A 25,674-nucleotide genomic window follows, 5' to 3' on the forward strand; every position below is an offset into this window, starting at 1 on the left:
TTGATGTTCCTTGGATGTTTAATCAAGAGAGACAGAATTGCTGAGGAGCTCAGGGCTGGATTGGCAGGTGTGGGCTCCCACGCCCTCCTCCCTCTGCTGCGCTTCCGGCTGAGCTGCACCAGCTGCTGCTGCCCGCTCCGCCCCCGGCCCGGGGCGCTGGGCCCTGGCGGCTGGAGATTGGCCGGAGCCTGCCCTGTGGTCCTGCCAGAGCCTGCCCCAGCCTTTCCATCTGCTCAGCCCGGACTTCTGGGGGATTACTGGGGAGGAGGGGACCCGGCCGTGCCCTCGGGGTCCTGAGGCTGGCAGGGCAGTCAGCAGGAGAGCAGGCCTGGGGGACGCCCAGAGAGGGGCCGCTTCCGTGTTCTGTGCACCCGTGCCAGGCAGCCTGCATGCGCCACCACCACGTGCCCGCTACGCACCCTGCAAACCCTGAGATCACAATAAAGTGTATTTTTTTATTGGTGCTGATTCCTAAGGACCTTGTTGGGGCAGTCACAGCCCCTGTGCTTCGGTCAAGGACCCCAGGGAGGAGAGAGACCTCCCAGCAGCTGGAGAGAGGCCCGGGGCTCGGTGTCTCCATCTAAGCGGGGGCTGCCGCGGGCAGAGACAACCTGCCCCAGCAGGGCTTAATCCCAGAAGGGGCTCACGGGACTCCCGAGCTCTCCAGACCCCGAGGGTGAGGAGATGCTCCTGCTGGAGGGTGGGGGCCCACTGCAGCCCGGAGGATGCAGGACGGGATGCTCGTCGGCCTTCCCGGCTGCACCCTGGCGAGACCTCGGGCCTGGGATCTTGGCCCACCCCATGTGTGCGGAGCCGGGGTGGGGGGGGGCAGGACTGCAGGGGCACGCCCCGGGTGTGGGGGCTGGGCTGGGCGGTCTTGTCTTTGGTAGAGAAGCCAGCCTAGGCGAGGCCTGGAGGTGGGGCTGAGGGCGCGAGATGGGGACACTGGGAGGAGGGTGGAGCGTGGAAGGGGGACGGTGCCCTCCTCCGCGAGCTTGGCCGTGAGCCCTCTGTCCTAAGGGCAGCTACGCGGGTCCCAGGGGCCTGCACGGGGGAGGCAGACGCCTGCCCCCACCCAGGTGCTCAGAGGCCACTTGCAAACAGGACAAGCCCCCTTAAGTGAGATGCAAACTTGGGGGGCCGGGTGCCAACCCCTCCGGGAGTCCCCGCTCCAGCCTGGAGGGCCCTTCTCCCTCTGACCCTCACTCCCGCCCAACGGTGCTGCTGCGCCATGCGGGACCCTGGGCACACCCCCGGCCAGGTGCCAGGTCCACCTGGACGAGGCAGCATGGCCCCGCACACAAGCACCATTGCCCGGCAACTCTGCCCCCCACGCTGTGGAGGGGAACTATCGGTAAAACCCCTCGGGCTCCAGGCCTCTCCTCACACCCCACAGCTGCGGCTGCACTTTTATTTCCCAAACTTCCCGGAAAACTTCCCCCAGAATCCAAAGCTCCAGCCTGCCCCCGCTCTCACTCCCCCAGACGCCCAGGGGACCCCCGTGATTGAGGCAGGACCCTCTTCTTAGGCAGAAGACATGAGGGCCCTTCCTTAGTGACCAGAGGGAGGTGAGTCTGGGGACACCTGGGCCTCCCACCATTAATTCCGTCCCAGCCCGGGTGTGCCCAGGGCTGGAGCAGTGGTGGCAGGGGTCACCTTTAGGGCTGAGCCCCTCCTGTCTCTGGAGGCCCCGTGGCTCCTCCGGCAGGCCAGACACCGGCCCCCAGGAGACCCCGCACCCCCCAGCCTGGCCCCGCAGTGGGTGCGGGTCCCGCAGGCTGGAGCTGTCTGGCAAAGCACAAAGCACCGTCTCTGCGGCCATGGGTGCTTCTGCGCCAAGAGCCCAGCCGGAGCCCTGGCTGCCCCTCCACCCGGCCCAGCTAAATGGCTACAAATTGGAGGATAAAAGCACAGGCTTTCAAGCAATTTTGCCTTCAATCTCTGGAAAGTGCCGCTCCCTGGAGCTGCTATGCGGGGTGGAGGAGAAAGACACCAAGCCCACTGGGCCCACGTTCTGCAGCAAACACACACGCAGGGGCCTTTCTCCTCGAGCCGGAGTCTCAGAGACAAGGCTGCACCCGGCAGCTGCCCACCCGGCCGCCTCGCTTACCGGGCACCTACTCGGTGCCAGGCTGTGCCGGGAACAGCACGGGGCTGCCCCTGAGCTGCTGGAGGCAGACCCACAGCCAGCCAGCCACTACGCCTGCGAAGGTGGCAGTGCCCAGGACACAGGATGCTGCCCTGCGTGCACGTGGGCAGCCTGCCCACCCAGCAGGGCCCACCTGTAGGCCCCAGGCTTGGGGCCAGCACGGGTCCCTAGGGCCCTCCTGGCCAGGCCCTCAGGGGTGGGCACTGGCTGTGCAAGTCCAGCCTAGTCACCTGCCCTGCTGCTGGCTCTGGGTCTGGGTGCCCCTAGGGGCAGACTCTGGGCTCATGCCCGGTGAGGGTCCCTCCCAGCCGGGGTTAAAGACCCTGAGCTCTCAGGGAGCCCAGCAGACAAACCCACCCCCGTCCTTCTGCAAAAGGTCACGTTACTGGGGAGCCAGGGTCATGACAGGGATGGCTGGGGTCCCCCAGGCAAGGCTTCCAGAGCCCTGAGGTGTGGGGGCCACGTGGCTGTCCGGCCACTGCCCCTCTGTGTCCCCATCCCATCCCAGCACTCGTGGCTGGGCTTGGGGTGTGAAGAACCTTCCGCCAACACTTATGCGGCTGGTCCTGGCGCCAGGCCCAGGCCGCGCGCCCCGGTCCCCGGGGTTCCTGCACTGTCCTCTCTGCAGACGGGAGACCCACGAGGCTGGCACCTCCCATCGCGCTCCTCCCGCCGCATCCCGGCTCCCCGAGCACCTGCCGCGTCGGGTGCCGCGGGAAGCTGGTCTCCCTGCACAGGGCGCTCTCCCGGGGACAGCGTCCAGGCCTCGTCACCTCTGTGCGCTGCGGCTGGCAGGGGTGCCCCCACGGTGGAGAGCAGAGTGGGACGGCTGGAAGGACTCTGAGCCTCGGAACCAGACCTCAGCTCTGTGATTCTAGCAGGAAGCCGCGATTGAGCGCCACTGTGTGCTCTGGGGTGCTGTCACAGGGGCTGGGAAAGCAGCCTCGGCCCTCGCTGAGCCCGCGCTGAGTCAGGGACTGGGGGGCAGAGAACGGAGGAGAAGGCAGGGTGGGCTGCGGAGCCCCAAGTCCCAAGGCCCAATTGCCCGGGCCAGGCAGCCAGTGTACCTGGAGGGGAAACTGAGACGCGGGCGGGACTGTCCCGGCCTAAACAGCAGGTCTGCATTAGGCTGGGACCGAAATCCAGGCATCCTGGGGACGCCAGCCCTTCCCCTTCCTGTCCCAGCAGGCCTGGGGGACCAGGTGGGGGGTCCCGGGCCTGGGCTTCTTCCTCAGAACAGCCACAGCCGCCTCAGAGGGGCAGCGGGGTGCTGTCACTGAGGTGGGCTCTGCCAGGGCCCCCAGGCAGCAGTTGGCACCAGCTCTGGCGCCAGCGTGCAGCGCAGCAGGGCCCTTCGCCCGCGTGGGCAGGAAGCGGCTCCTCGCCCGCGGCAGGCCTCCCCGTCATTACCGAAATTGCCCCATTGTTGGCGGCGCCGCACCTGCTCCCAGCGGACAGCGCTGCGCTAACCTGTCATTAAGCGCCAGCAGGCGGCTGCAAGGTGGCTGGCGGGGGAGGCTGGGGGCTCTCCTCTCCCCACCCCCTCCTCTGCTTCCTGTCCCATGGGGTGGAGTGAGCAGGGGACTGCAGGTCCGTCTGTGCTGTGCCATGTCCAAGGTGACCCCAGGCGGGTCCCGCAGCCCCTCCCTTGCCGGCGCCTCAGGAGCCCAGACCCCTCCCTGGGCCTCGGGGGCGGGGGGACATCCAGGGGCTGGGGATCCCAAATCAGGAGTCAGGGTCAAGGGTCAAGCTCCAGAGGGGCTTGGGTTTCCCCTCTGAGGACACACAGGGCCACGTGGGGGTGGAGGAGACCCACAGGCTGCAGCAGGGAGCGGCAGGGTGGAGGCCGAGACCCTCCCCAGCACCCACCCGCGGGGTCACAAGCAGACCACAGTGGGGACAGCTCCTGGGTCACAGCACTCACTGCGTCCCAGGCCCCATTCTGAGCCCTTTTCTTAGCTAAGCTCATCTAGTCCTCGAACACAGCAGTACTGTTACTCCCATGTCACAGGTAGGGAAACTGAGGCAAGAGAGGTTAAGAGCCCTGGTCAAACATCGCCAATGAGAAGCTAAGTTGGCGCTGGCATCCTGCTGTGGCCATTGTCCCAACTCCCCCGGTTCTCAGGGCCACCTTCTCCTTCCCTCTGAGCCCGACTACTCCTCCCCCACTCTGGCAGGCACAGTGGGGCCAACCCCAGCCCTGGGCTCCAGGATGCATCTGGGCCCCAGGGCTGGCCAGTCAGAATCACCGCGGTGGGTCTGAAGTGGTAGCGGCCCCAGCACAGCCAGCAAGCAGCCGTCCTGGGACTTAGGCTGGAACCCTGGGAGGGAGGGGCCCCTCTCCAGCGGTGGCTGCTGGCCTGGCAGCCTCCAAGGCTGTCCTCACAGAGACCACCCTGTGGAGGGAGCCCACCTGGTGCAGCCACACAGAGGAAAGCTGAGCCGAGAGCCAGAGAGAGACAGCTGATGATGTTGTCTGAGCACCTGGATCCAGCCTTGCCTGAAGCTAGCTGTGGGGCTTTATGTTTCACAAGTCATCAAATACACCTTCATTTTTAAAGCTGATTCAAAATGTGTTTTTGCAACTGTGATAGAAAAAGTCCTGCCCAGAGAGACTTGGCTCAGGCTGGCATCCCTGTCTCAGCGGGGAGAACAGATCCCTCCTGCTCACGAGAGCCTGTGTCTCCCATGAACAAGAAATGGAGAAGATGATTCTTTGGTAAACATAATTAGTTGCTCTGGGGGTGGAGAGGTGACACGCTTCCTGCCCACAGGCCTCCTGGAGGGGCCTGCCCAGGTTCCTGCCTTGGCCCCGCTTCCTTACCCGCAGACAAGGCGCCCAGACAGCACTCGTCACCCCAGCTCCCAAGGAAGCAGGCGTTGTGTCCGGAGCGGCACCCTGCTCTGCGAGACACAAACACACCCTCAGAAACAGAAAGGAGAGAAGGGAAGGACGGGATCTGGGGGTGAGGAGACGAGGGAGGGGACGTTGAAGGACTGCCACCAGGTTAGAAACACCTTTGTGCCGCTCCAAAGCCACTGGTTTCCAAATGCAAACCCGCCACACCTGACAATCTTCACACGCCTCTGCTGTCCACGCCGGGCCATCTTTGGAGTCTCCGGCCACCCAAGTTCGGAGCAGCTCAGTGGAGGGGGATGCACCTGCCCTCTGCCCTCCTCCCGGGGCCCAATCCCACGGCTTGGCAGAACTGCCAGTTCCCAGCGAATCAGGACCACGGGCTTCTTGTCAGCTGAGGGCCTTCTCTGGGCTATTATCTGCTTTGTCCCAGAAACCAACTGTCCCTTGTCCGTCCAATCCATTAATTCACACTAAAGTGTGATGGACTGACTATTCCCGGGTGAGGCGGAGAGTTACATTTTAACAGAAGACAAACTTTAAATCCAAAGGGTTATATTCTAATGCAAGGATTTCAGACAGGGAGACACACTAAGGGCTGAAGAGGGTGTGGACAGTGTCTGCAGGCTTTCCCGACTCCTGCCACGCGCTGGGCCCTGGGCCAGGCACTGACCTCACAGAGGATCCCAGATTTGCCAGGAGGTGAGAGCCCCCCGTAGGCCAGCAGCTCTGTGGGGGCCACACGATGTTTCCTGGGCCTGGAACCGGCCCTTCAAGACATGCCTCTAATCACCTGTGGATGCCGACCCCCCACTGGCCCCGAGGGCTGGCCCAGGGCAGGCTCCTGCAGGGGCCCAGAGCCACGTGGAAGGCAGACCCCGGGCACATGTCCACCGGCTCCGGGAGGGGGACTGGCTGCGGTGGCACCCAGGGGTATGCCAGGGAGGGCAGCTGGTTGGAGGGCCAGCCCGGGGTCCACCTACGGGCTGTCCTGGTGGCGGGGTGGGGGGGGCAAGGAAGTTCCTTACCGTATGCACTTTTGGTATGGGGAGGGGCTGTTAGGGAAGTTTTCAATCTCCCCCCCAACACCTTAGGGCTTTCCCAGGCCTTTGCCAGCCGCTGGCCCGTCCCTAGGGCCGGAGGGGCCTTCCTGAGGACACGCCAGGCAGAGGTGCTGGGGGACACTTCCCAGCCCAACAGCAGGTGGACAGCACGAGCTCGGCAGGTCTGGGGCCTGGGTGGGCAGCGTGGAGGCTGGAGGCTGTGAGAGGGAGGGAGGCTGAGCGGGGCCACAGCCCCCCGGGTTGCCCTGAGCAGGGCGAGGCTTCTGCCCCCCTCCCCCAGCCCCCCAGGCCCCCAGGAGCTGGAAGAGGCAGGGAGGCTTCGGGCAGGGGTGTCCCTCCTTCCAGCCACCCTCTCCCCCACTCGGCCCAGTTCTCCAAACAGGACAGTTCGTGCCGATCAAAGTTGCCGTTTCAACCCCTTCCCCTCCTGGCCTGGTCCCTTTGCTCAGGTTCCCCAGACAAGATACAGGATGTTTAGTTTCGTTCCAGTTTCTGACTCATGTTCAAGTAACGTTCTGGGCGTGTATGTCCGTGCAGTGGATCCTGTGCTTGTCTGAGCCAACCGGGCCACTCTCCTATCCATCCCCAAGGCCCCTCCACTGACAAAGACATTTCAGGAGAAGGGGACAGGGAGGAGGAGCCCTTGAGCTCTGCGGAAAGGAAGGGACGGAGGCTCATGGGGTTGGGGGGGGCTGCCTGTGGCCTGGACCCCTGGGCCTGGTGAGGGGCCAGGCCACCAGGACCACGAGGCTTTGCTCTGTCCCTGCTGTGGATCCCAGGTGACACTCTGGACTTCTGTGAGCCTAGAGGGGTCCTGCCCAGGCCCTGGGTGGGGCTGAAGTGCTTCAGACCCCCCAGGCTAGGGCGGCTCGTGCCTCCCACTGACCTCGGGCCCAATGTCCCCACTGGAGAACATGGGGCAGGAGGAATGACACGTCCCAGTGTGCAGTCACTGCCACATCCCGGCCCGGGGCGAGTGGCCCCCTGGAGACCACGGCAGAAGTGACCTTAGCTCCGGGGACATGCAGACCCATAGGTGCCCCTGCTGCTCTTCCCTGAGGGACCGGGGGGCTGCAAGATGGGATGATCCGCAGCCCCCCCTGTCATGAGTCCTGTCCCCAGCACCCACTCCTCGGCCCCAGGGTGGGTCACAGTCCCCCATGCAGCCCTGTCTTGCACCCCATGAGCTCAGTGGCCGTGCTGATGAGGTCACCCGACTCTCCCTTGCGTGTGTGGCCACCCTGCACGCCGGGCTGCAGGTGAGCACGTCACGCGGAGGGTCCTCTCTACTCCGTCTGGCCCATTTCAGAAGCGGAGACGTGCTGGCCTTGGGCCGGGGCTGACTGTGGGGCCCGTCCGGGCAGTAAGAGTGTGAGTCACACCCACGGCAGGCAGAGCTGGGCCTGCACGGAGTCCCTCTGCAAGGACTCTGCACCCTGTGGAGCTGCTGCACACATCCCAGACTCCAGGATCCTCAGCTGCACAAAAGCGCAGGAGGGTGCTCCCCGCAGAGCCTGAGGCAGGGGTTGTGCACGCTGCAAATGGACTCGTTTGTGCATTCATTTAACCTCACCTGCTCGTTCCTCCAGCAAACGTGCATCAGGAGTGCTGGGCTGGGGACGGGTCCCAGGGACAGTGAGGGCTGATCCTGCCTGGCGCTGCCCGCGGCTGTGTCAGAGGGCGGGCCTCCCTCACGGCCGCACTTTCCTTTCACCTGAGACCACTGTGGATCACGCGCTGTTGGGCGAAACAGCACAGGGAGGCCCAGGTGCCCCTCCCCCGCTTCCCCAGCGGGAGCATCGGGCGGAGCCATCCCACAAGACCACGCGGGGGGCAGCAACGCTTGCCCCGCCACAGTCAGACTCCCCCACCCGTCCTCCTGCCTGTGTCTTCGGTTCTAGGCAATACACGTAACACACAACTTACAGTCTTAGCCACCGCTAAGCGCACCGTCCAGGGCACTAAGCACACGCGTGCTCCTGTGCTGCATCACCAGCATCCGTCTCCAGGACTTCCCATCTTCCCACACGGAGCCTTTCTGCCCATTAGACTCCAAGTCCTATGGGACTTTACACACGTGCAGGTTCATGGTTCCATCAAACAGGACAGTCCGGCCCCAGGAAGGCCCGGCCACCTCCATCCCACCTTCCTCCCCACCCCGAGGACCAGAGGCCTGTTCCCTGCCTCTGCCCTTTGTCATGTCCAGAGCTCAGCATGTGGCTGCTCCCTTGGCCCGGCCGGTGACAGCCCACCAGGCTCCTCCAGGCAGCTCCCCTGGGCAGACACGTGAGCGCACACAGTGCATCTGCCCATCCGAAACACCGGCTGTCCGGGATGGGCACCGGGTCACAGGGGTCAGCAACATGGAGGCCTGGAGTCTGGGGGTGTTCTCAGTGGGCCGACAGGCAGGGGACTGGCGAGGCAGCCACTGCGGCCCCCTGGGGCTCGGCTCCAGGGAGGGGTGGCCCGTGACCCGCAGGGTCGCTCAGGCTGCCACGTGGGAAGGCGGAGGCCCAGGCAGAGGCAGGACGGCCCCGGGAGGAGGCTGCTGGGATGTGGGGGTGCAGCGACACATGCGGCCGGGATCTGGGCGTTCTGCAGGCGCAGCCAACGCTCTGGTGTGGACCAGGAGAGGAAGCAAAGGGTGCACGACACCAGAGGAAGAGGGATCTGTGCCGGGCTGAACCCCGTGTCCCCACATCCACATCCATCCAGACCCTCAGAATACACCTAGGGAGGCTTTGCGAGTGACAGTGAAGGATCTCCAGGCGACAGCCTCCTGGTTTACTTTTTTTCGAGACAGAGTCTCCCTCTGTTGCCCGGGCTAGAGTGCCGTGGCGTCAACCTAACTCACAGCAACCGCAGACTCCTGGGCTCAAGCAATCCTCCTGCTTCAGCCTCCCGAGTAGCTGGGACTACAGGTGCCACCACCACACCCAGCTAATTTTTTCTATTTTCAGTAGAGAAGGAGTCTCAGTCTTACTCAGGCTGGTCTCGAACTCCTGAGCTCAAGTGATCCTCCCGCCGCGGCCTCCCAGAGTGCTGGGATTACTGGAGAGAGCCACCGCGCCCAGCTGATCCTCCTGGTTTAGAGCTGGCCTAGCTCCAACGACGGGTGTCCCTGAGATGAGGACACAGACATGGGGAGGCCACATGAAGGAGGCGGAGGCAGAGCGAGGCGGCCACAAGCCGAGAGACACCTGCAGCCAGAAGAGCCTCCGCAGGGAGCACTGCCCTTCCCACGGGGGAACCAACGTCTGGAGTTTGAAGCCACCCAGTTTGTGGCACTTTGCCAGGGCAGCCCTAGGAGGCTGCTAGGGAGTAGACAAATATCTTCCAGCAGGACACCAACTCTGCCCCCCGCAGCCTGACGGAGCAGGGCCTCTGGGTGGGCACGCCCGCCTGTGCCCAAGCGGAGACCAGTTCTCGCGCAAACAGCAGGCACAGGCGACGGCGCACAGCGGGATCCGGGGGGAGAGACTGACGCATGGCAGGTGAAACTTTATTTGAAACAGGGGCCGGGCCAGGTGCGGCGCTCAAGCCTGTAATCCCAGAAGTTCAAGACCAGCCTGGACAACACGGCAAGACCCCGTCTCAAAAAACAAATAAGGGACTGTTGTTTTTCAGTGTGAGTCTTTTAGCACACTTGCCTTCTAAAAATAGTTTCAAACTCAGAGAAACCTAAACACACCCCATCCCAGCCACCCCTACCTGTTCATCCCACCAGTATTCACCGGTCGCCTTCTCTGCGCCGGGTCCTCTGAGGCTGCAGGGGCACAGTCAGGAACAGGACCAAGACCCTGTGCCCAGGGGCAGCCCGAGCGCCCTGTGGGTGCCGAGAGCAGGGACCGCCCCCCACCTGCGAGCACTCTGCGGACTCAGGAAGGCAGCTCTGACCCCCTCAGCAACGGCTGAGCCTCCACTCAGACAGATAAATCCATGGGGACGGCACGTGGGCTAGTGGGTGCCGGGGACCGGCGGTGGGGTGGGCAGTGACTGCCACTCGGGACAGGGTTTCTGCGGTGATGAAAATGTTCTGGAATGGTGGTGATGGTTGCACAACCTTCTGAATATACCAAAGCCACCAAATTGTACACTTTAAAGGGGTGGATTTTATACTATGTGAATTATATATCTCAATTTTAAAAAGACTGTGGCAAAAACTTGTTTCTAAACCAAAAAGATGGGAACCAGAAAACTCTGTGGGGAAACTGAGTCTAGCTTTACCACCTTAGACAAGAGAGTGGTAGAGAGAAAAACGATCAGCTCTTAAAGCACGGTGGCAAATGCCTGCCGCGTGGCTTCTGCAGTAAGCAGAATTTCGAGCAACCTCAGTGCCTGTGACTCCCCACGTGGGGATGAAAGCTCAGCAAAGGACAGCTGGCGGGTCCCCAGAACAGTCTGACGAGGGAGGCCGCAAGGGCTTTAACCTGCGGGGAGGCCAGGCTGGGGGCTCCGTGGTGGGGGCGGGGCGGCACCCTGAGTGCCCAGCAGGAAGATGAAAGCCACAGGTAATTGACGCTCTCAGGCCTGGTTTGACTCTACAAGTCCTTTGTGGTGGCCTGAAAGAAAAAGCAAATAGATGCAAAACCATCTCTGGCTTCTACAACACAAGGACCTTTGAAATTATAAAAGGACTCTCCTGTTCCACTGCAGACTTGATGTGAGATCAAAACACAGCCGCTCCTGAAAGCCCAGGCGGGCTCATTATTCAGGCACACCCCACACCCAGGGGCAGAGCAGCCTGGGGCCCCCGTGTGACCCTCACCCTGTGGCAGTCTCCCCAAAAGGCTGAAGGTCCCCTCTGATCACCTCCTTTCGTAAAGGCCCCCAGGGACACCGGTGCCTCCAGCTGCCGAGCTGTCCTCACTCGGCCTGTGTGCAGCCAGGGAGGACGCCGGGCACGGTGTGGACGTGGCTCGGGCGCAATCAATCCTTACCGCAGACTTCACCCACACGCAGGAAAGAGGCCACTTTCTACCGCGCGGCCGCTTCAGGGGCAAACACAAGACTCCTGCAGCTGCTGCCCAGCCTCAGGAAGACGGCTGGACTCGTTCCCCACGAGATCCGGTGAGGCTAGGTAACCACCTGGCCCAGGACGAGGGTTCTCCTCAAATTACAGCACAGGGAGCCGAGTGGAGCTGCAGCCCCGTGTTCTCGGGCGTGAGGCACCAACCACACCTGTGCGTGCCGCAGCCACCTGTTGGGAATATCGCTGACAACGCCAGGGCATGCGCCCCTCCGGCTAACACCTCACGTGCACATGCTGAAGCTGAGCCAGGATCGGCGCGGCCGGGTCAGACGCTGGGTGCATTCAGCCGCGAAGCCGCCAGGCTTCTTGGCATGCGGCTGGCGCAGCGCGGCGTTCTGAGAACAGGAAGGAGCTGGCCCTTCCTGCTCTCCTCAGACGGCGACATCCGAGGAAAGCACAGAGCCGCACCTGCTGCTGCCCTGGCGGGGAAATGCTTCCTGTCCTTAGGGCCCCTCACGCAGCAGGGCGCAGCCCCAAGACACTGGCCTGGGCCTTGCTGCCCGGCAGGGCTGCTGGGTGGGCGGGCAGACCCGATCCCACTGTGGAACCCAGAGGTCCACCTCCGCAGCAAGCCAGGGCAGAGAGGGCACAGTGCTGAGGGTCTGCACCCTGGCCCTGGGCTCTGCCACGCCCTCCTGTTGGGCCCCCCGGGAGCCCCCGCACAGCAGCACCTGGCAGTGTCCGGCAGCAGCAGTGCTGGCCCTGCTTAGGAGTGACAGTAGCACAGATGAGTCAACCCCAGCAAATCAGCAGGTGACAGGGGTGCAACACAAGGGGTGTGGCAGGCTGGGAGTTGGGGGCACAGAAAGTTCCACCACCCCAGGGAATCTCAGGCCAGAGGGTCGGGGGCACTGATGGGGGGCCCCAAGGTGACGCAGGAGCCAGAAGCACGGACGCCCAGACGTTCACAAAGCGCCTTCTCTTACACACTCAAAGCCACTGACGGTTTACACTCGGGTGTGCCTGTGTGGGGCCTGGAGGCCGCGCTGCCTTCCGCGGACACGGTACCCGCGCCCTGCGCCAGCTCCTGGTCCTCGGGGGCTGGTGACGGCAGCGCCCCGGCTACCACCGGAGCGGCTGGCGGCCCTGGCGCAGCTCAGCCTCCGCGTCGGCGTCGTGCAGCACCTTCAGGCGCAGCAGCAGCAGCTCCAGGTTCTCCCCGGTCATTGCCGACAGCGCGATGACATCCTGTCCCAGGCGCTCCTGCAGCAGGGGGAGGCTGGCCCGGGCCTGGGGGAGGTCGATCTTATTTGCGACAATGACATGGGGTCTCTGGGACAGGCCCGCCTCGTACTTCTCCAGCTCGTATTTTAAATCCTCAACCTGCGTCCACGGCTCCGGCAGGGAAAGGTCCACGAGGAACAGGAGGCACCGGCAGCGCTCAATGTGTCTGAGGAAGGCGAAGCCCAGGCCCCTGTTCTGGTGGGCACCTCGGATGATGCCAGGGATGTCTGCCACTGCGGGGGACAGAGCACACGGCGTCACGACCCCGCCTGCCCGGCAACGCTGCCTCGACCTCGGGTCTGGAGGGGAGGCCTGGAGCCCCCCCTCGGAGGCCGGGTTTCCCGGGGTCTGAGACTTTCCTTCCAAGGACGGCCTGGAATTGAAGCTGTTTGAGCCACCACCTTGCTGATTCACTGGGGCAACTGACATCGAGAAATTTCAGCTTTCAGTTCTGAAAAACTCTTTGAAGTATTCGGGTGGCAGGCACGATGATGGCTCAGTCTAATAACCAGCATTTAACACACCCTTCTCTTTCTGGCTTTAAAAATGATTCAAAAAAAGGGAAAATGGCTTCCTGTACTCTCTTAATAATTTGATTACAGATAGAAATTATCATAGAGCACTTTGCAAACATAAAGTGCTATACAAATAACCTTACAGGCAGGCTGACTATTTTTAATGGGTACATTATCTTCTGGAAAAGGTTCACTCGCAAACGGTACAGGGAAAGCTAAACTGCACGCTGCCGATGTGACTGGTGCTGCTGGGTCCCCAGGTGAGAGGTGAGGACAAGCACAGGGAGCAGGGACAAGGCCTCGGCCCGGAATTCAAACTCAGCTCCTGAACGTAACTAACCGACTCCCGGGGAGAGGGGCGGGACTGTAACTTTGACAGAACAGATTCACCGACACTGTTCAGATTGGAAACTGCTGCATTCCACATAGGAAGCAAAGCTGAAGAGTTACATAATTGTTTTTCTGAATCACATCATGTAAACCTAACCTTTGGACAGAGTGTTGGAAGTTCTACCTGCAACTTGCTGGTGGCCTTCGTAGTGGATGATGCCGACGTGCGGGTTCAGGGTGGTGAACGGGTAGGCAGCCACGGCCGGTCTGGCGTTCGAGATGGCTCGCAGCAGCGAGGACTTCCCGGCGTTGGGGAAGCCAACCTGGAAGAACAGCACACACGGTCATGTGACTCTACGGCAGCAATGCTTCTCTCTAAGCCACCGGACATCCCTCCTCGGGGACAGCGGATCTCCCACAGTTCAATGTGGACGCAGACGCCAGTGGCAGGGGACACCTACCATCCCAGCGTGGGCCACTGTCTTGAGCTCCAGGTGGAGAACTCGCTCCTGACCCGGCTGTCCAGGGGTACAGGTCACGGGGGCACGGTTGTCGTTGGCCAGGAAGAAGCGGTTGCCTTTTCCTCCCGCACCCCCCAGCGCCGCGACGTACTCCTCACCCGGGCGCGACAGGTCTGCCACGACATCACCTCCTTCCTTCACCAAGGTGCCCACGGGGACCTGAAGAAGCAGGGGTGCATCAGGCCAGGTTCAGCAAGCGGCGAGGAGACCGTTTTAACGCGCTCCTGAGGGAAGGCCGAGGGAGGGATGCGCGGGCTGTGCCTCGGTGGCCCCACTTGGGAATGAGGAGGCGACAGGACAGCACAGGCCTCTGCCCTTCCCAGCTCCAAGGACGACCAAGGAAAAGGTCCGAGGCTCAGGATTTCACGGGGCTGGGAACACACCCCTCAAACTGCATAAATGGCTTTTTCAAAATCTCCTCTTTTTTAAAAATAATTATTTCATGGTGTTTTTACTAGGCCACTTCACGTGGCCTGACACCAGCACAGAAACCTGTCTGGGCGTGTGCTCGGGGACGGGACGGCTCCCGCCTGCCGCCGCCGCCTGCCCTGCTGCTTCCTGGCCGCACCCGTCGGGCTGCAGGGCCCCTCTGGGTCACACCCCACCCAGGGAGCTGGGCGATCCTGAGCAACGGGGACAGAGCCAGCCCTGGCGGCCACGGCTTACCCGGATGTAGAGGACAGCTCCACCTCGCCCAAAGCAGTTCTTCCTGCCGCCGTCTTCTCCGTGGAAACCCTGGTACTGGGACAGGACCGCCGAGAGAGACTTGACTTGCTGGTCAACTAGAGTCAGAGCAAGAACCTTCACATTCCTTTGTGTTAAAACAATCACGGTCAATTGCTAATGCTTGTTTGTGCAGTTTAAGAACCTTAAAAACACGTATGGAAACATGGCATGAAGCTGAAACAAAGGTTATGAAACCATCAACATGATTTTTATAAAAAAGCTAAAGTCTATTTTCCTTCAAAAAATACTCCCATGTCTGAAAACTTAAAATTACTCATAATGCCATCATCAATTTGAAAACATAGCGACACTTGATTGTGTTATGACTGTTCTACTCCCAGCTTTGTGGGCATTTGTGCTAAACGTGTGCTGAGCAGAACCGATACCCTCCCGGCATTTGCGTGGGAGGAACGACCGTATCCTTCGCGTGTGCTATCAAGTCAGTGCTCCCACAATTAATAAAACAAAACAAAACACGTGCAAAGTTGCTTTTTTGGTGCACTGTTTAAGCACAGCACATAATTTACAAAAATGATGTCCACACATCAAGTTTTTTAACTCACATGCATGAGAGGATGAGGAGGTGGCCCTTCCCACCGCAGGCCCAGCAGCCTCAGTGCCCCTCCCTGAGCCGCCCTGGCACCTGCCTCTCAGGATGACGTGGCCGCCGTCACCTCCATCCCCACCGTCCGGGCCTCCGAACTCCTTCCGTGGCTCGCTGTGGAAGCAGCTTGCGCCAGCACCTCCGTTCCCCCCGCGCACGAGCACCCTGCGCTGGTCTACGAAGTGCCTTTTCTGCAGAAAGCACAACACAGCCCGTCACTACAGACTCTGAAATCCTTTCAAGAGACCCAGCTTCCATTTGCAATGTACCTTTTCTATGATACCTATCAAAATTAGATGTTTATGTATTAATATTGCTAATCTCTCCTAAAACCCAGAGACAAAACCACAGTTCCTACAAGTCACTCGTACTCGCACTCAAGGTCAATCAGTAATAAAGGGTGGACAGTATGGAATACACACTTCAAAAACGAACTCAGCGTTTCCAACTTAAAGAAAACAGACCTTGATTAGAAATGTGCCTTAAATAAAATGTCTTTCCACCTTTTTCCCCCACGTAGAAACAGTACTCAAAGAATAGGCCTTTACTCATGGGAAGTTTCAGTTCCTTAGGATGCAGCGGGGAACAAGAGAGGTGAAGTCCTTGGACAACTGCCAGGCCTTCAACTCTGAAGAAGGAATGTTTTCTACGGCCAGACTAAGACAGGGCTAATTTTTAAAATGTAGTGACACAAACACAGCCCTTTATTTGAGAGAAAGTTTTCCTTCAGCTCCCTAAGGCGGGCACACTCTGGCTAAAGAACGGGGACTCACTAGGTTAACACACACTAGCTGGCACTGCCTGAGGCCCAGGGCGCGGGGTCCTCCTGCACCCTCCGCAGGGCCCGCCTTCCGCACACCTGCCAGGCCGACGCGCCTGCCCTGCAGGGACCCTGCACTGCATTTCCAGTCAACGCTCCACAAATGCATCTTTTTTAAAAAGAAAATACACAGATATTTTAAGATTCTCTGGCACCACCACGTGGAAAAACCATGAATTACTATTTCTAAAACTCAATGCGTGATTTCGTTACATGCCAACACAATCAAAATCCACCTGACAGGAAAAAGAGCACAACCGGTGGGCGCTGCACCGGAGAGACCTGGAATCACTTTCTATCGCTGGGGAAGGGATGGGGCCACGTGGAACTCGGGCCGTGTGGGCGCACGTCCTGCCGGCACATCCCCGCCAGGAGCACCGTCCTGTGCCCGTCGGGACCCCTCCGTGGGGGAGGAAAGGGCCTGGGCGGTAAACACGCACTTTCTCGCATTTATTCAAAGACCGTTCCCGTTTTAAATAGGGTTTGGTAAACAGAACGAGAACGGCGTGTCGGGCTTAGAGGACTACGAGAGGTCCCCTGTCCCCTAGATGTTCTCAGGAAACGCAGGCACCTGTGAAGGACATGCACGAGACACACGGAAGACACAGGCCAGGGACGAGGCCAGCAGGCCTGCGCCCTACCCTGCCCGCGGGAAGCAACACGGCCACGCCTGCCCGCCTTGGGGACCGTCCCGCGGCTGCATGCCACAAAGCGCAGCACAGCCCAGGCCTCGCTGCGTCTCCCATGACCCTGATGGAGACGATCGCGGAGAAATCACCGGGCCCTGTGCCCTCCAAGCAGGAGACTGCAGCCGGCTGCCCTCAGCTGAGAGTCTCACCAGCTTTTTTTCGGAGAGCAGCTTCTTCCTGGGGGGCTCCTGATGCTTGGTGCAGTCTGCGTGGCCCGCCGAGAGCAGCCGGGGAGCAGCCTGCCGCGGGGGGCGCCGGCCGGGTGCAGGGCCAGCCAGGGTGGACGGCAGCTGGCGCCCCGCGCCCTCCAACACGGTCCGCGGTCTTGCTGAGAACAGCCTCGACAGTATCATGGCCCCCTAAAAAGAGTCAAATTGGCAGAATAAGTTTACTTACTTGTAGCTCAGTTTAAACCTGAACATCAAACGGAGACTAAAGCAAAGCGGCCGGTGCAGAGAATCTCGCAGCGGGTTTTTGAGGCAAACAGTGAACTGACGGACCCCACTTTCTCACGCCACTCACCACGCGGCCCCGCAGCAGGCGCGGCCCCGGCCTCCCAGCCTGCCTGCTGCCCGGGAGCAAGACTGGGAGCTGTGTGCAAAGGACCTGAAACAGTAAACCTCCCGCAACACTGAATACTCACCCTATGGAATGTCAACGGCTCCTGACAGCCGAGTGTCTCGCAGGTGCTGAGGGTAAGTGACGAGGACGCCGGCCCTGCCCTCCAGGACAGGACAGCCCCGCTCCCAGATGGCCCTGTTCCGTGTACCCCACATAAGGGAAAACTCACAGAGCCCCTCATTTTTAAGTATGACATGTATATGCACAGGAGGGGTAAAATGGATGTGTGCTGTTTAAAAGTCACCACAAAGCCAGCAAGCGTGGGACACACCAGTCCTTCACGGGGGCCTCCCCATCCACACCCCTCGCGCGCTGAAGAGGGGACACTTTCTCTGTGGCGGTTACTCCCTCAGTGAGGCGCTCAATAGTTTGGCTTCTAATTCTGAAGCGATCAGTTACAGAAAGGTTAGAATAACACAAAGGACCCTTTCCCGGAATCATGTGAGAATAACTCGCTAACCTGGCACCCCGTACCTGGGACACTTCCCCGTGTGTCCCCCACAGAACCAAGGGCACTACGAAGCCAGGCCACGAGCAGTGGTCCATGACTGCCAGCCACTGCTCAGGACCCCAAGCAGGGCTGTCCCCACAGTGACTTTCCCAGCAGGAGGGTCCACGTGCGCATCATGCGCTGTGTTCAGCTGTCGCGCTGCCTCAGTCTCCTTCGGGCTGGAACATTCCCGACTCTCATGCCCTTGACACCAGGAAGGGTTTACAGGCCAGCCGTCGCAGAACCTCCTAGTTTCCAATTCAGCCTACGGGGTCATCCAATCTTCTTTTTCTACCCGTGCAACTCCTTTCTCTGACCGGAAGGGTCCTGCCCACATTGTCCTCGTCACCTCTGTCTGCTCAGCACCCCCAGAACCCCACCCTCGCCCCACCACCCCACCCCTCCTCCTCTGCCATGCTGGGCCACCACTCCATGGGGACACCCTCTTCTTCTTCCCCTTCCTGTCGATGTATTTTAAATAACCTTTTGTTTTGGGATGGTTTTAGATTTGCAGACAAGTTGCAAAGGTATTCGCACAGACTTCTTGCCCATGTCCTCCTCACAGCAGCCCCTGATGTGACCACAGCACATCTGCCAGAACTAGAAGCCAACACTGGTCTGTTGCTATTGACTAAACCCCAGAGGGGTCTGGGTTTCGCCGGCTTTTCCCTTGATGTCCCTTCTGCGTTCCAGGACCCCGCACTGCACGCAGCCGCCACGGAACGACAGCGCAAGTGCTGGGAGGAAAGAACCATCTTGTGCCCGGTGAAAACATCCTCAGGAAGGAAAACAAGACATCCTCACACGGTGGAAAACTAACGGAATCTGCCACTCATATCTGCTGAACCAGGAACATGAAAGGAAGTTCCTCAGGTTGGAGGAATGTGATACCAGAGAGAAGCCTAGATCTTGAGAAGTAACAGGAGAGCAATAGAAATGGAAAATATAAAAGACTACTTTTTTTCTTCCTTAAGAGTTTTTATATATGTTGATCTTAGAAAGAAAAATTATAAAATTGTCTAGTGGGCTTTAATCCGTATAGAGGCAATCAAACGAAAACGTACAAAAGGGTCAAGAGTGGACTGAAGGGCCTCACGTGGGTCCTAGCCCTACCCAGCTGCCACCCAGAGCAGTTACTAACTGTCACACAGAGAGACAGGCCCAGAAAGCCAGCAGATACAATGAAATACTAAAAACTATTCAAACACTTCAAAAAAGGATAATAGAGAACAAAAATAGAGGGGACAAACAGAAAGCAAATAGTAAATACCTGAGTCTAACCATACAAATAATTCCATTAAATGTTAACAATTTAAAAATTCTAATTTAAAGGCAGAGATTGACAAAGTGGATTAAAAGTTAGACTCTATCATATGCTGCCTACAAGAGACATATTTTAATTATGGGAGAATCGCTTAAGCCCAGGAGTTCAGGGCTGCTGTGAGCTATGATCAAGACACCGCACTCCTGGCTGGGCCAGAGAGCGAGACCTCATCTCTAAAAAAATAAAAAGATAAATAAAATATTTTGAACTAAATGATAATAAAAATGCAAAATACCAAAATCTATAGGATACAGCTAAGTAGTTCTTAGAAGGAAATTTATAGCTCTAAAAGCTCATATTAGTAAAGAAGAGGCCGGGCGTGGTGGCTCACGCCTGTAATCCCAGCACTCTGGGAGGGCCAGGAAAGAGAATCGCTTGAGCTCAGGAATTGGAGGCTGCAGTGAGCTACAATGATGCCACCGCACTCTACCCTGGCGACAGAGTGAGACTGTCTCAAAGAAAAAAAAAAGGAAATGAACTCCCCTCCTTATTCCCCTTTATTTAAAAAAAAAAAAAGTCAAGAAGAAAGATCTAAAACCAATAAGCTCAAGTTCCAAATCAAGAAAACTGAAAAAGAACAAAGTAAGCCTAAAGTTAGTGGAAGGAAGAAAATAATAAAGAACAGAAATAAACAAAAGAGAAAATAGAAAGACAATTAAAAAAATAACAGGAAAATCCCCGGCTCCTAGAAAAGGCAAACTGAATTGAGGAACCTGCAGCTTGCCTGGCCGAGGAGGGACAAGAGCACCAATCGCCAACACCAGGGATCGAGCGACGGTTATCAGTCCAACCCCGCAGACAGCAGGGACAAGACAGCACTACGAACAACTTCATGCCGACAAATTCAACTTACACGAAATGGCAAATTTCTTGAGAAATGCAACTGACCAAATAAACACAAGAACAAACAGACATTCTAAATAGCCCTCTGTCTACTCAAGAAGTTGAATTTGTTATAAAAGAACACTCCCCAAACAAAAACGCCAGACTGAGATTGTTTTCCCGGTAAATCTCAGAAAACAGTCAAGACATAAAGAACACCAATCTTACACAAAGTTTTTCAGAAAACAGAGGAAGTAAGGTCACTATCCAACTCATCCTATGAGGCCCTAGTACCAGAACCCGACATTACGAGAAACGAAAATTACAAACCAACACCCTCCAGGAATACAGATGCAAAGAACTCTTAACAAAGTGTCATCTAATTGGATCCCGCAATCCAGAGAGGACCCCACATGGAGACCCGGGAGTGCTGCGCGGGGACACAGGTCTCATCAGCGGTCAGAGCTCAGCTGACGTACCTCACCACGCCGCGTTCCTCACCACACTGACACGCACGAGACAGAGTTCAGCACACACTCGGGATCAGGAAAATCCAACGCCCAGCAAGCCAGGGACAGACGGGCACCTGCACCCTCAGAAAAGGCATCTGCAAAAGGCCACAGCTCATCACACTTAACGGAGAAAGACTGAACTGTCACCCCTTGAGCTCGAGAAAAAGGCCAGGATGTTCCCCACTGCTGTGCCACACTGTCCTTTCAGACACTGCAGTAAAGAAAAAGTAAAAGAAGAAAGGATGAAGAATAACTGTCCCTATTTACAGAGGAGATGTTTGATTCCACAGAAAATCCCAGGGAAATCTACAAAACGACAATTAATAAGAAATGAACTGAGCAAGGTTGCAGGTTATTAGGTTTATATAAAAAAAAACCTTCTTATAACAGCAGCAAAAATTGAAAATTAAAATTTAAAATCCCATTTGTGCCAAATACAAAAAGTACCTAGAAATAAACTCAACAGTAAACATTCAAGACCGCTACCTCACTGCTTACAAGACACTGTTCTAAGTATCTTTCAGGGGTTAACTCATTTAGTCCTCATAAACACTGGAGGACAGTACTTTCATTACCCCCGCTCTACTGATGAGGAAACTGAGGCAAAGACAGGTGTAGAGACTGACCAAGCCAGCGCCACTGCGGGGAAGCGGAGGGCGGAGCGTGGAAACAGCTGCCAGGGGACGGAAGCTGCTCACGGGGCCGCACATCCGCAGCTGGGCCCACAGCAGTCCCGCCGTCGTCCCGGCACTCTGGAATCCTCCTGATGCGGGTGACACGACACCTGAGAAGCAGTCTCACGGAAGGGGGTCAATCGCAAAGCCCCCCGGAGCCCTGGACTCTGAATCCTGACTAACTTGGCATGTTCCTTGTTTTTGCCCTTTTGGTTTGTTTGGAGACCGGCTGGGTGACGCGGTTCTCCCTCGTGGGTCACATAAATTCAACTCTGTTCACGCTGCTATCTGGTGGCGTTTGGATATCCTTACTTTGAGTGTCATTCAACCTTTACAGTAAAAGAGGAAACAATAAAAACAAAGTAAATTAATGAAAGCAAAGCAGACGATGCACAGTCGACTCCAGAAACACGCGAGGCCCCCACAGCACCGCAGGAGCGGAAAGCGGCCACGGCTCTGCCACCGCGCTCGGCCCCACGGGAGGCACGAAGGATGTCCGCCCGGTCCTCGGGACGGCGAGGGCATGGACAGCCTCCTATGACGAAACAGGGGCTTTAAAGGGAGCTCTTCTGAATGTCCATTTCTTGTAATCCACGTGGTGCGCCTGTGGTGGGGCTGCACTGACCCTTGACATTTGCCGACACTGTGCTGTGTTTTACTAGGCTAGACCTGCCACCGGGCTGTCCTCAGCTCCAATGGCAAGCCTGCTCCTGTGATCTTGCCCTCACCTAGAAGAGCTCCTAAAACAGAGTGGGTGCCCCCAAATCTGGAAGGAATAGCTGTCTGCTCAAGAACATTTTGAATAAAGATGCTGGGAGACTAGAGAGGAAAAGGGACGAGAGGCCACGTGGGAAAAGGGGGGGCCCACGGACTTTGCAGGGGAGGAAACGGGTGAGCGCTGTGTAGGCAGAAGCATAAGGAACGGTCCCTGAGGTCAGTTTTAGGAAGAAAAAAACCAAATGACCTAAATTCCTTTTATTAAAGAGACACCCAGGCATGTTCTCTGATTCTCTTCACTATCTGGCCTGGGGGGTGGGGAGTGGGGAAGGTGTTAATGACATTGATCCCTAACTGTGCTTTGTGGACCTCTTACCCTGTCCAGAGGGTGCACTGGTGTTGACCTGTCCCTGTATCATGAGCCAGGAAAATGGGACGGGCAGGTTCACAGGAGGCAGAACAAGGCATGGCCTGGAGTGTCTCCATTCAGAACTGGAGGTTGCCGATGGGAGGGGTATGTAGAAAGGGGCCCCAGCCCCACCTGACTAGCTGTGGGGAGAGGCTGCCCCTCTGCCCTTGGTCAGGCACATCCTCCTCTTTCTGCCCCAATTTGAAGTTCTCGAGCTCTTGCAAAATCCATCCCTGAAGTCCTGGGAGTTATGTTTGTAAGACACAGCTAATCAAACTGCATCATTGAAGAGCTTCATTGACGCTCTTCATGATGGTGACATTGGTACCATCAGCAGCTGAGACATAGGGGCAAGGAGGACTTCCTGGAAAAATTAAAGCTCTCTTGGGTCACTTTTATGTCTCCATCATTTTTACTGGCCACCATGAAGCACGAAATCTTTGGTCTGAACTCCTGAAGCTCTGTATACCAGATGCTCAGGTTCTTATAGGTGACTTTCCTCTGCACATCAAACACCATGATGCAGGCAGGCAGGGGCCCTGTGGTAGTAAGAGGCATGCATGTCCCAAAAGTCCACAAGGATGGTCTTGCCATCTACGGTGGCAGTGTGCTTGTATGGGTCAGGGCATACACGGACAGCTGCTGTGGCTGAAATCCATCCATGAGAAATCTCGACAAGAGTACCTACTTGTGCACCCCACTGTCCCCAGGCAGATGTTCTACATGTTGTCATCAGCATCCTGCTGCTCTTGGTCCAGCTCACAGGGTTTGGTTCTGTCTCTCGTCATTGGCTCCTAGCTGTCGAGAGGGGTCCAGCCCAGGGGAAGTGGGTCTTGTCAGCATGGTCCCAGGCAAGGGCTGGAGAGACCAGGGATGCTACAGGCTGACGGCCCACGGCCAGTGGCCGCTCGGGCCCCACTGCGTCTCCTTAACAAAGATATCCTTATGCTGTCCAATACAGTAACCAGCAGCCACATGCAATACTAAGTTTAAATTAATTAAAATTAAACAAAATGTAAAAACTCAGTTCCTCAGTCCCACAGGCCACATTCTAAGTGCTCAGAGCCACATGTTTCCAGTGGGTACCATATTGGACAGGACAGATTGGAACATCTCCATCATCACAGAAAGTTCTACTGGACTATAGACTGTGCAGTGGGCACCAAGAAAAAGCGAACTCAAACTCCTTTTAACAGCATCCATTTGGTGAGCACAGCTTGGCCAGACAGTGGTGACAGCCCAGGGTCCGGAGTCTGACAGAGACTGAGATGTTTTATGATTACAGGGTAGAGCTTTTAAAAATGCCTCGAAGTGCATTCAATAAATAGGAAGGGCTCCACTTGAGACATTATTAGGGCTGTTCTATAAAATATAGTTAAGCTCAGTGTCTACTGGTCCACAGAAGTCATTTGCCAGGAACCACTTCTAAATCTTCTACACACAGATTTTAAAATGTATTCCCTACGATAACCGTGAGGGTCCTACTGCATGCGGGGGATCTTCCACCTGCTCTTCCAGGCTGCTCTCTATAAGAAGGCGGGGACATTCACGTCCCTGCCCTCAGATCCCCAGGCTGAGGGTCACACCTCCAGCCAGGAAGCCCTCTCCCAGGATTCCTACGCCAGGTTCTGTAACAGCTCCCCCCTTATCCTGTGGAGTCCCGGGAGAGAAACAGCCCCACCATCACCAGCTCCAGGCTAAAGCACCAACTCTGTGCTTCCCCTACCCTTGACCTATGCAAACGGTCCCTTATAAACCCTGCTCAAATTATCCTAAACTGAGTACAGTGGAGGCTGAGTGTCAGAGAGGTTAAGTCACTTGCCCAAAGTCGCACAGTGTCCTCTCCTCTGGCCTCCCTCACTCATTGCTGACACCTGTAATTTTTTTACAGCAAGAATCTTCACACTGCAGTATGCACACACAAAGACTTTCCAAGGGAACTAAGGCAAGGATAATTTTAAGGGAACCAATTTTCTGCTCCTCAACTTTTGTTAAGTTCTCTTTGCTAAAACAGATCTGGCTGAACATGAACTTGCACTGAAAAGAAAAAGTCCTCCATTCTCCTTTCACAATGGGTCCTTCCCTTTACAAAAGAATGACACCCCTCAAAACAGAATCCTCTAATCCTTATCTACAGATCCCCATGGATGGCTTTCCTGTGTCTTCAGCTAGAACAAGGTAAAACATGAACAGAATTGGTAACAAACCCAGTTTCACACAGCAAAATTCAACCACGGATAAGTGCACTACCTGGAAAACAAGCATCTCACACAGAGACCCATTTACAAGATGTAAACAGAAAAGAACCCAAACTCAGTAAAATAATTTAAAGATTTATTCTGAGCCAAGTATGAGTGACCACAGCCCGAAGCCACGCCCAGGAAGCCTTGACCAAGTGGACTCGCTGTGGTTGGGTTGCAGTTTGATTTTATACATTTCAGGGAGACAGGAATTACACACAAAGTCATACATCAATACACTGTGGTTTAAGGATTCTTTGATTTGTAATTGGTTAAAGAAAGCAAGCTTTGTCTAAACGCTTGGAATGTTTTAAGATAAGGAAGACGCCAACCAGAGACAAGCCAGCGGCCACACACCCAGACTCAAGCTATCTGGTAGGAAAATCGAGGACCCGAAGGTTTGCCTCGCATGGCCGCAGCCTGTCAATGAGTTTAAAAGACTGTCGCCAAGAAGGGAGGGGGCACGACGAGGGGTGTCTGACCTCCCCTCTCAAGGCCAGCAACGCGGCTTTAGGGTGTTTCTGGGGTCCCCTGGGCCAAGCGGGGTTGCATTCAGTCGACGAGGGAGGGGGCTTAGGACTGTTGTAGTTCACACTCAGAACCCTGGGCCAGAGAAGGCTCCTAAGGGTTTGAGTCCGAATTCACGTCCTGTCCTGTCGCGGGGACAGAGCTCCATCAGGGCGACCAGCCCCGCCGTGGGAAGCACGGCACGGGCCAGCGCCGGGAGCACCTGCCGCCGCCCCCCAGGCCTGCACACCATCCCCACGGCCCTCCCGCGCCGGGCCGTCCGCCTCCCGCACTCACCGGCTCAGAGGATCGCGTCACTTCCGGGGCATCGGACGTGGGGAACCACTTCCGGGCCGCTCGCCCGGCCCCGCCCCCCCGGCTCTGGACGCGCCTGCGCACGGGCCTCCCATTGCGCATGTGCGCAAGACGCGGCCCGCGGACCCTGGAGGGAACCCTGCTATGCTGGACTGGGTCTGTTGTCACCAAGGGTCGGTGGCCCAGGCGCCCGCCCCCAACCCGGCCCCCGCGGGCTACGAGTCCGGTGCCAACCGGCTGGGATCGCGGTTCCCCTTGCAGGGCGGCGCTCCTAGGAAGGAGTGTCGCAAACAGACCACGCTGGCAAACTAACGTAAAATCTTAGCCCCGCAGCTGGCTGCATGGACCGTCTCTTGGGGGGGACGCTAGAAAACCCTCCTCGTGCCCCCTCCCTTCTCGGAGATATCCCGAGTGACTCCTTTGTCCCACGCAAGACAAAGCTCGAACTACACCCGCAGGTCCTCGATTTACTTGACAGATCACTTGAGGCTGCGCGTGTGGCCGCTGGCCTG

General features: G+C 57.5%; 1 protein-coding gene and 1 pseudogene across 6 annotated transcripts; both read right to left on the reverse strand.

Annotated features, from left to right (window-relative positions):
* Positions 1–25,202, reverse strand: MTG2 (mitochondrial ribosome associated GTPase 2). Of its 6 annotated transcripts, none has more exons than XM_045528387.1 (12): positions 25,145–25,202; positions 16,681–16,890; positions 15,066–15,213; positions 14,359–14,474; positions 13,633–13,851; positions 13,356–13,494; positions 11,011–12,559; positions 9,054–10,632; positions 7,997–8,137; positions 7,644–7,807; positions 4,974–6,267; positions 1–429 (listed from the first exon to the last, which is right to left on the reverse strand). In XM_045528387.1, exons 2-7 carry the CDS (start codon positions 16,882–16,884, stop codon positions 12,165–12,167), a joined length of 1,221 nt encoding a protein of 406 aa, XP_045384343.1. In that variant the 5' UTR covers positions 16,885–16,890; positions 25,145–25,202; the 3' UTR covers positions 1–429; positions 4,974–6,267; positions 7,644–7,807; positions 7,997–8,137; positions 9,054–10,632; positions 11,011–12,164. The 6 variants fall into 6 exon arrangements, with proteins under 6 accessions (XP_045384343.1, XP_045384342.1, XP_045384346.1 ...); XM_045528386.1 differs by lacking the exon at positions 25,145–25,202 and adding an exon at positions 20,927–21,003; XM_045528390.1 differs by lacking the exon at positions 25,145–25,202 and having other exon boundaries at positions 9,054–9,191; positions 9,782–10,632; positions 16,681–18,009.
* On the reverse strand, positions 21,974–23,074 carry LOC123622201 (annotated as a pseudogene).
* Positions 25,203–25,674: the final 472 nt, after the last annotated feature.

Source organism: Lemur catta, chromosome 17, assembly GCF_020740605.2.
Source record: "Lemur catta isolate mLemCat1 chromosome 17, mLemCat1.pri, whole genome shotgun sequence".
NCBI lineage: Eukaryota > Metazoa > Chordata > Mammalia > Primates > Lemuridae > Lemur > Lemur catta.

Excerpts from the sequence above, each read along its gene's own strand:
- MTG2 (XM_045528387.1), bottom strand. The coding sequence starts at position 16,884 with ATGATACTGTCGAGGCTGTTCTCAGCAAGACCGCGGACCGTGTTGGAG. Across the intron at positions 14,475-15,065 it reads CGGCCACGTCATCCTGAGAG|TTGACCAGCAAGTCAAGTCT; the intron begins GCAGGTGCCAGG and ends CTCTGACTCTAG. Across the intron at positions 13,852-14,358 it reads GAGCTGTCCTCTACATCCGG|GTCCCCGTGGGCACCTTGGT; the intron begins GTAAGCCGTGGC and ends CTGCTTCTTCAG.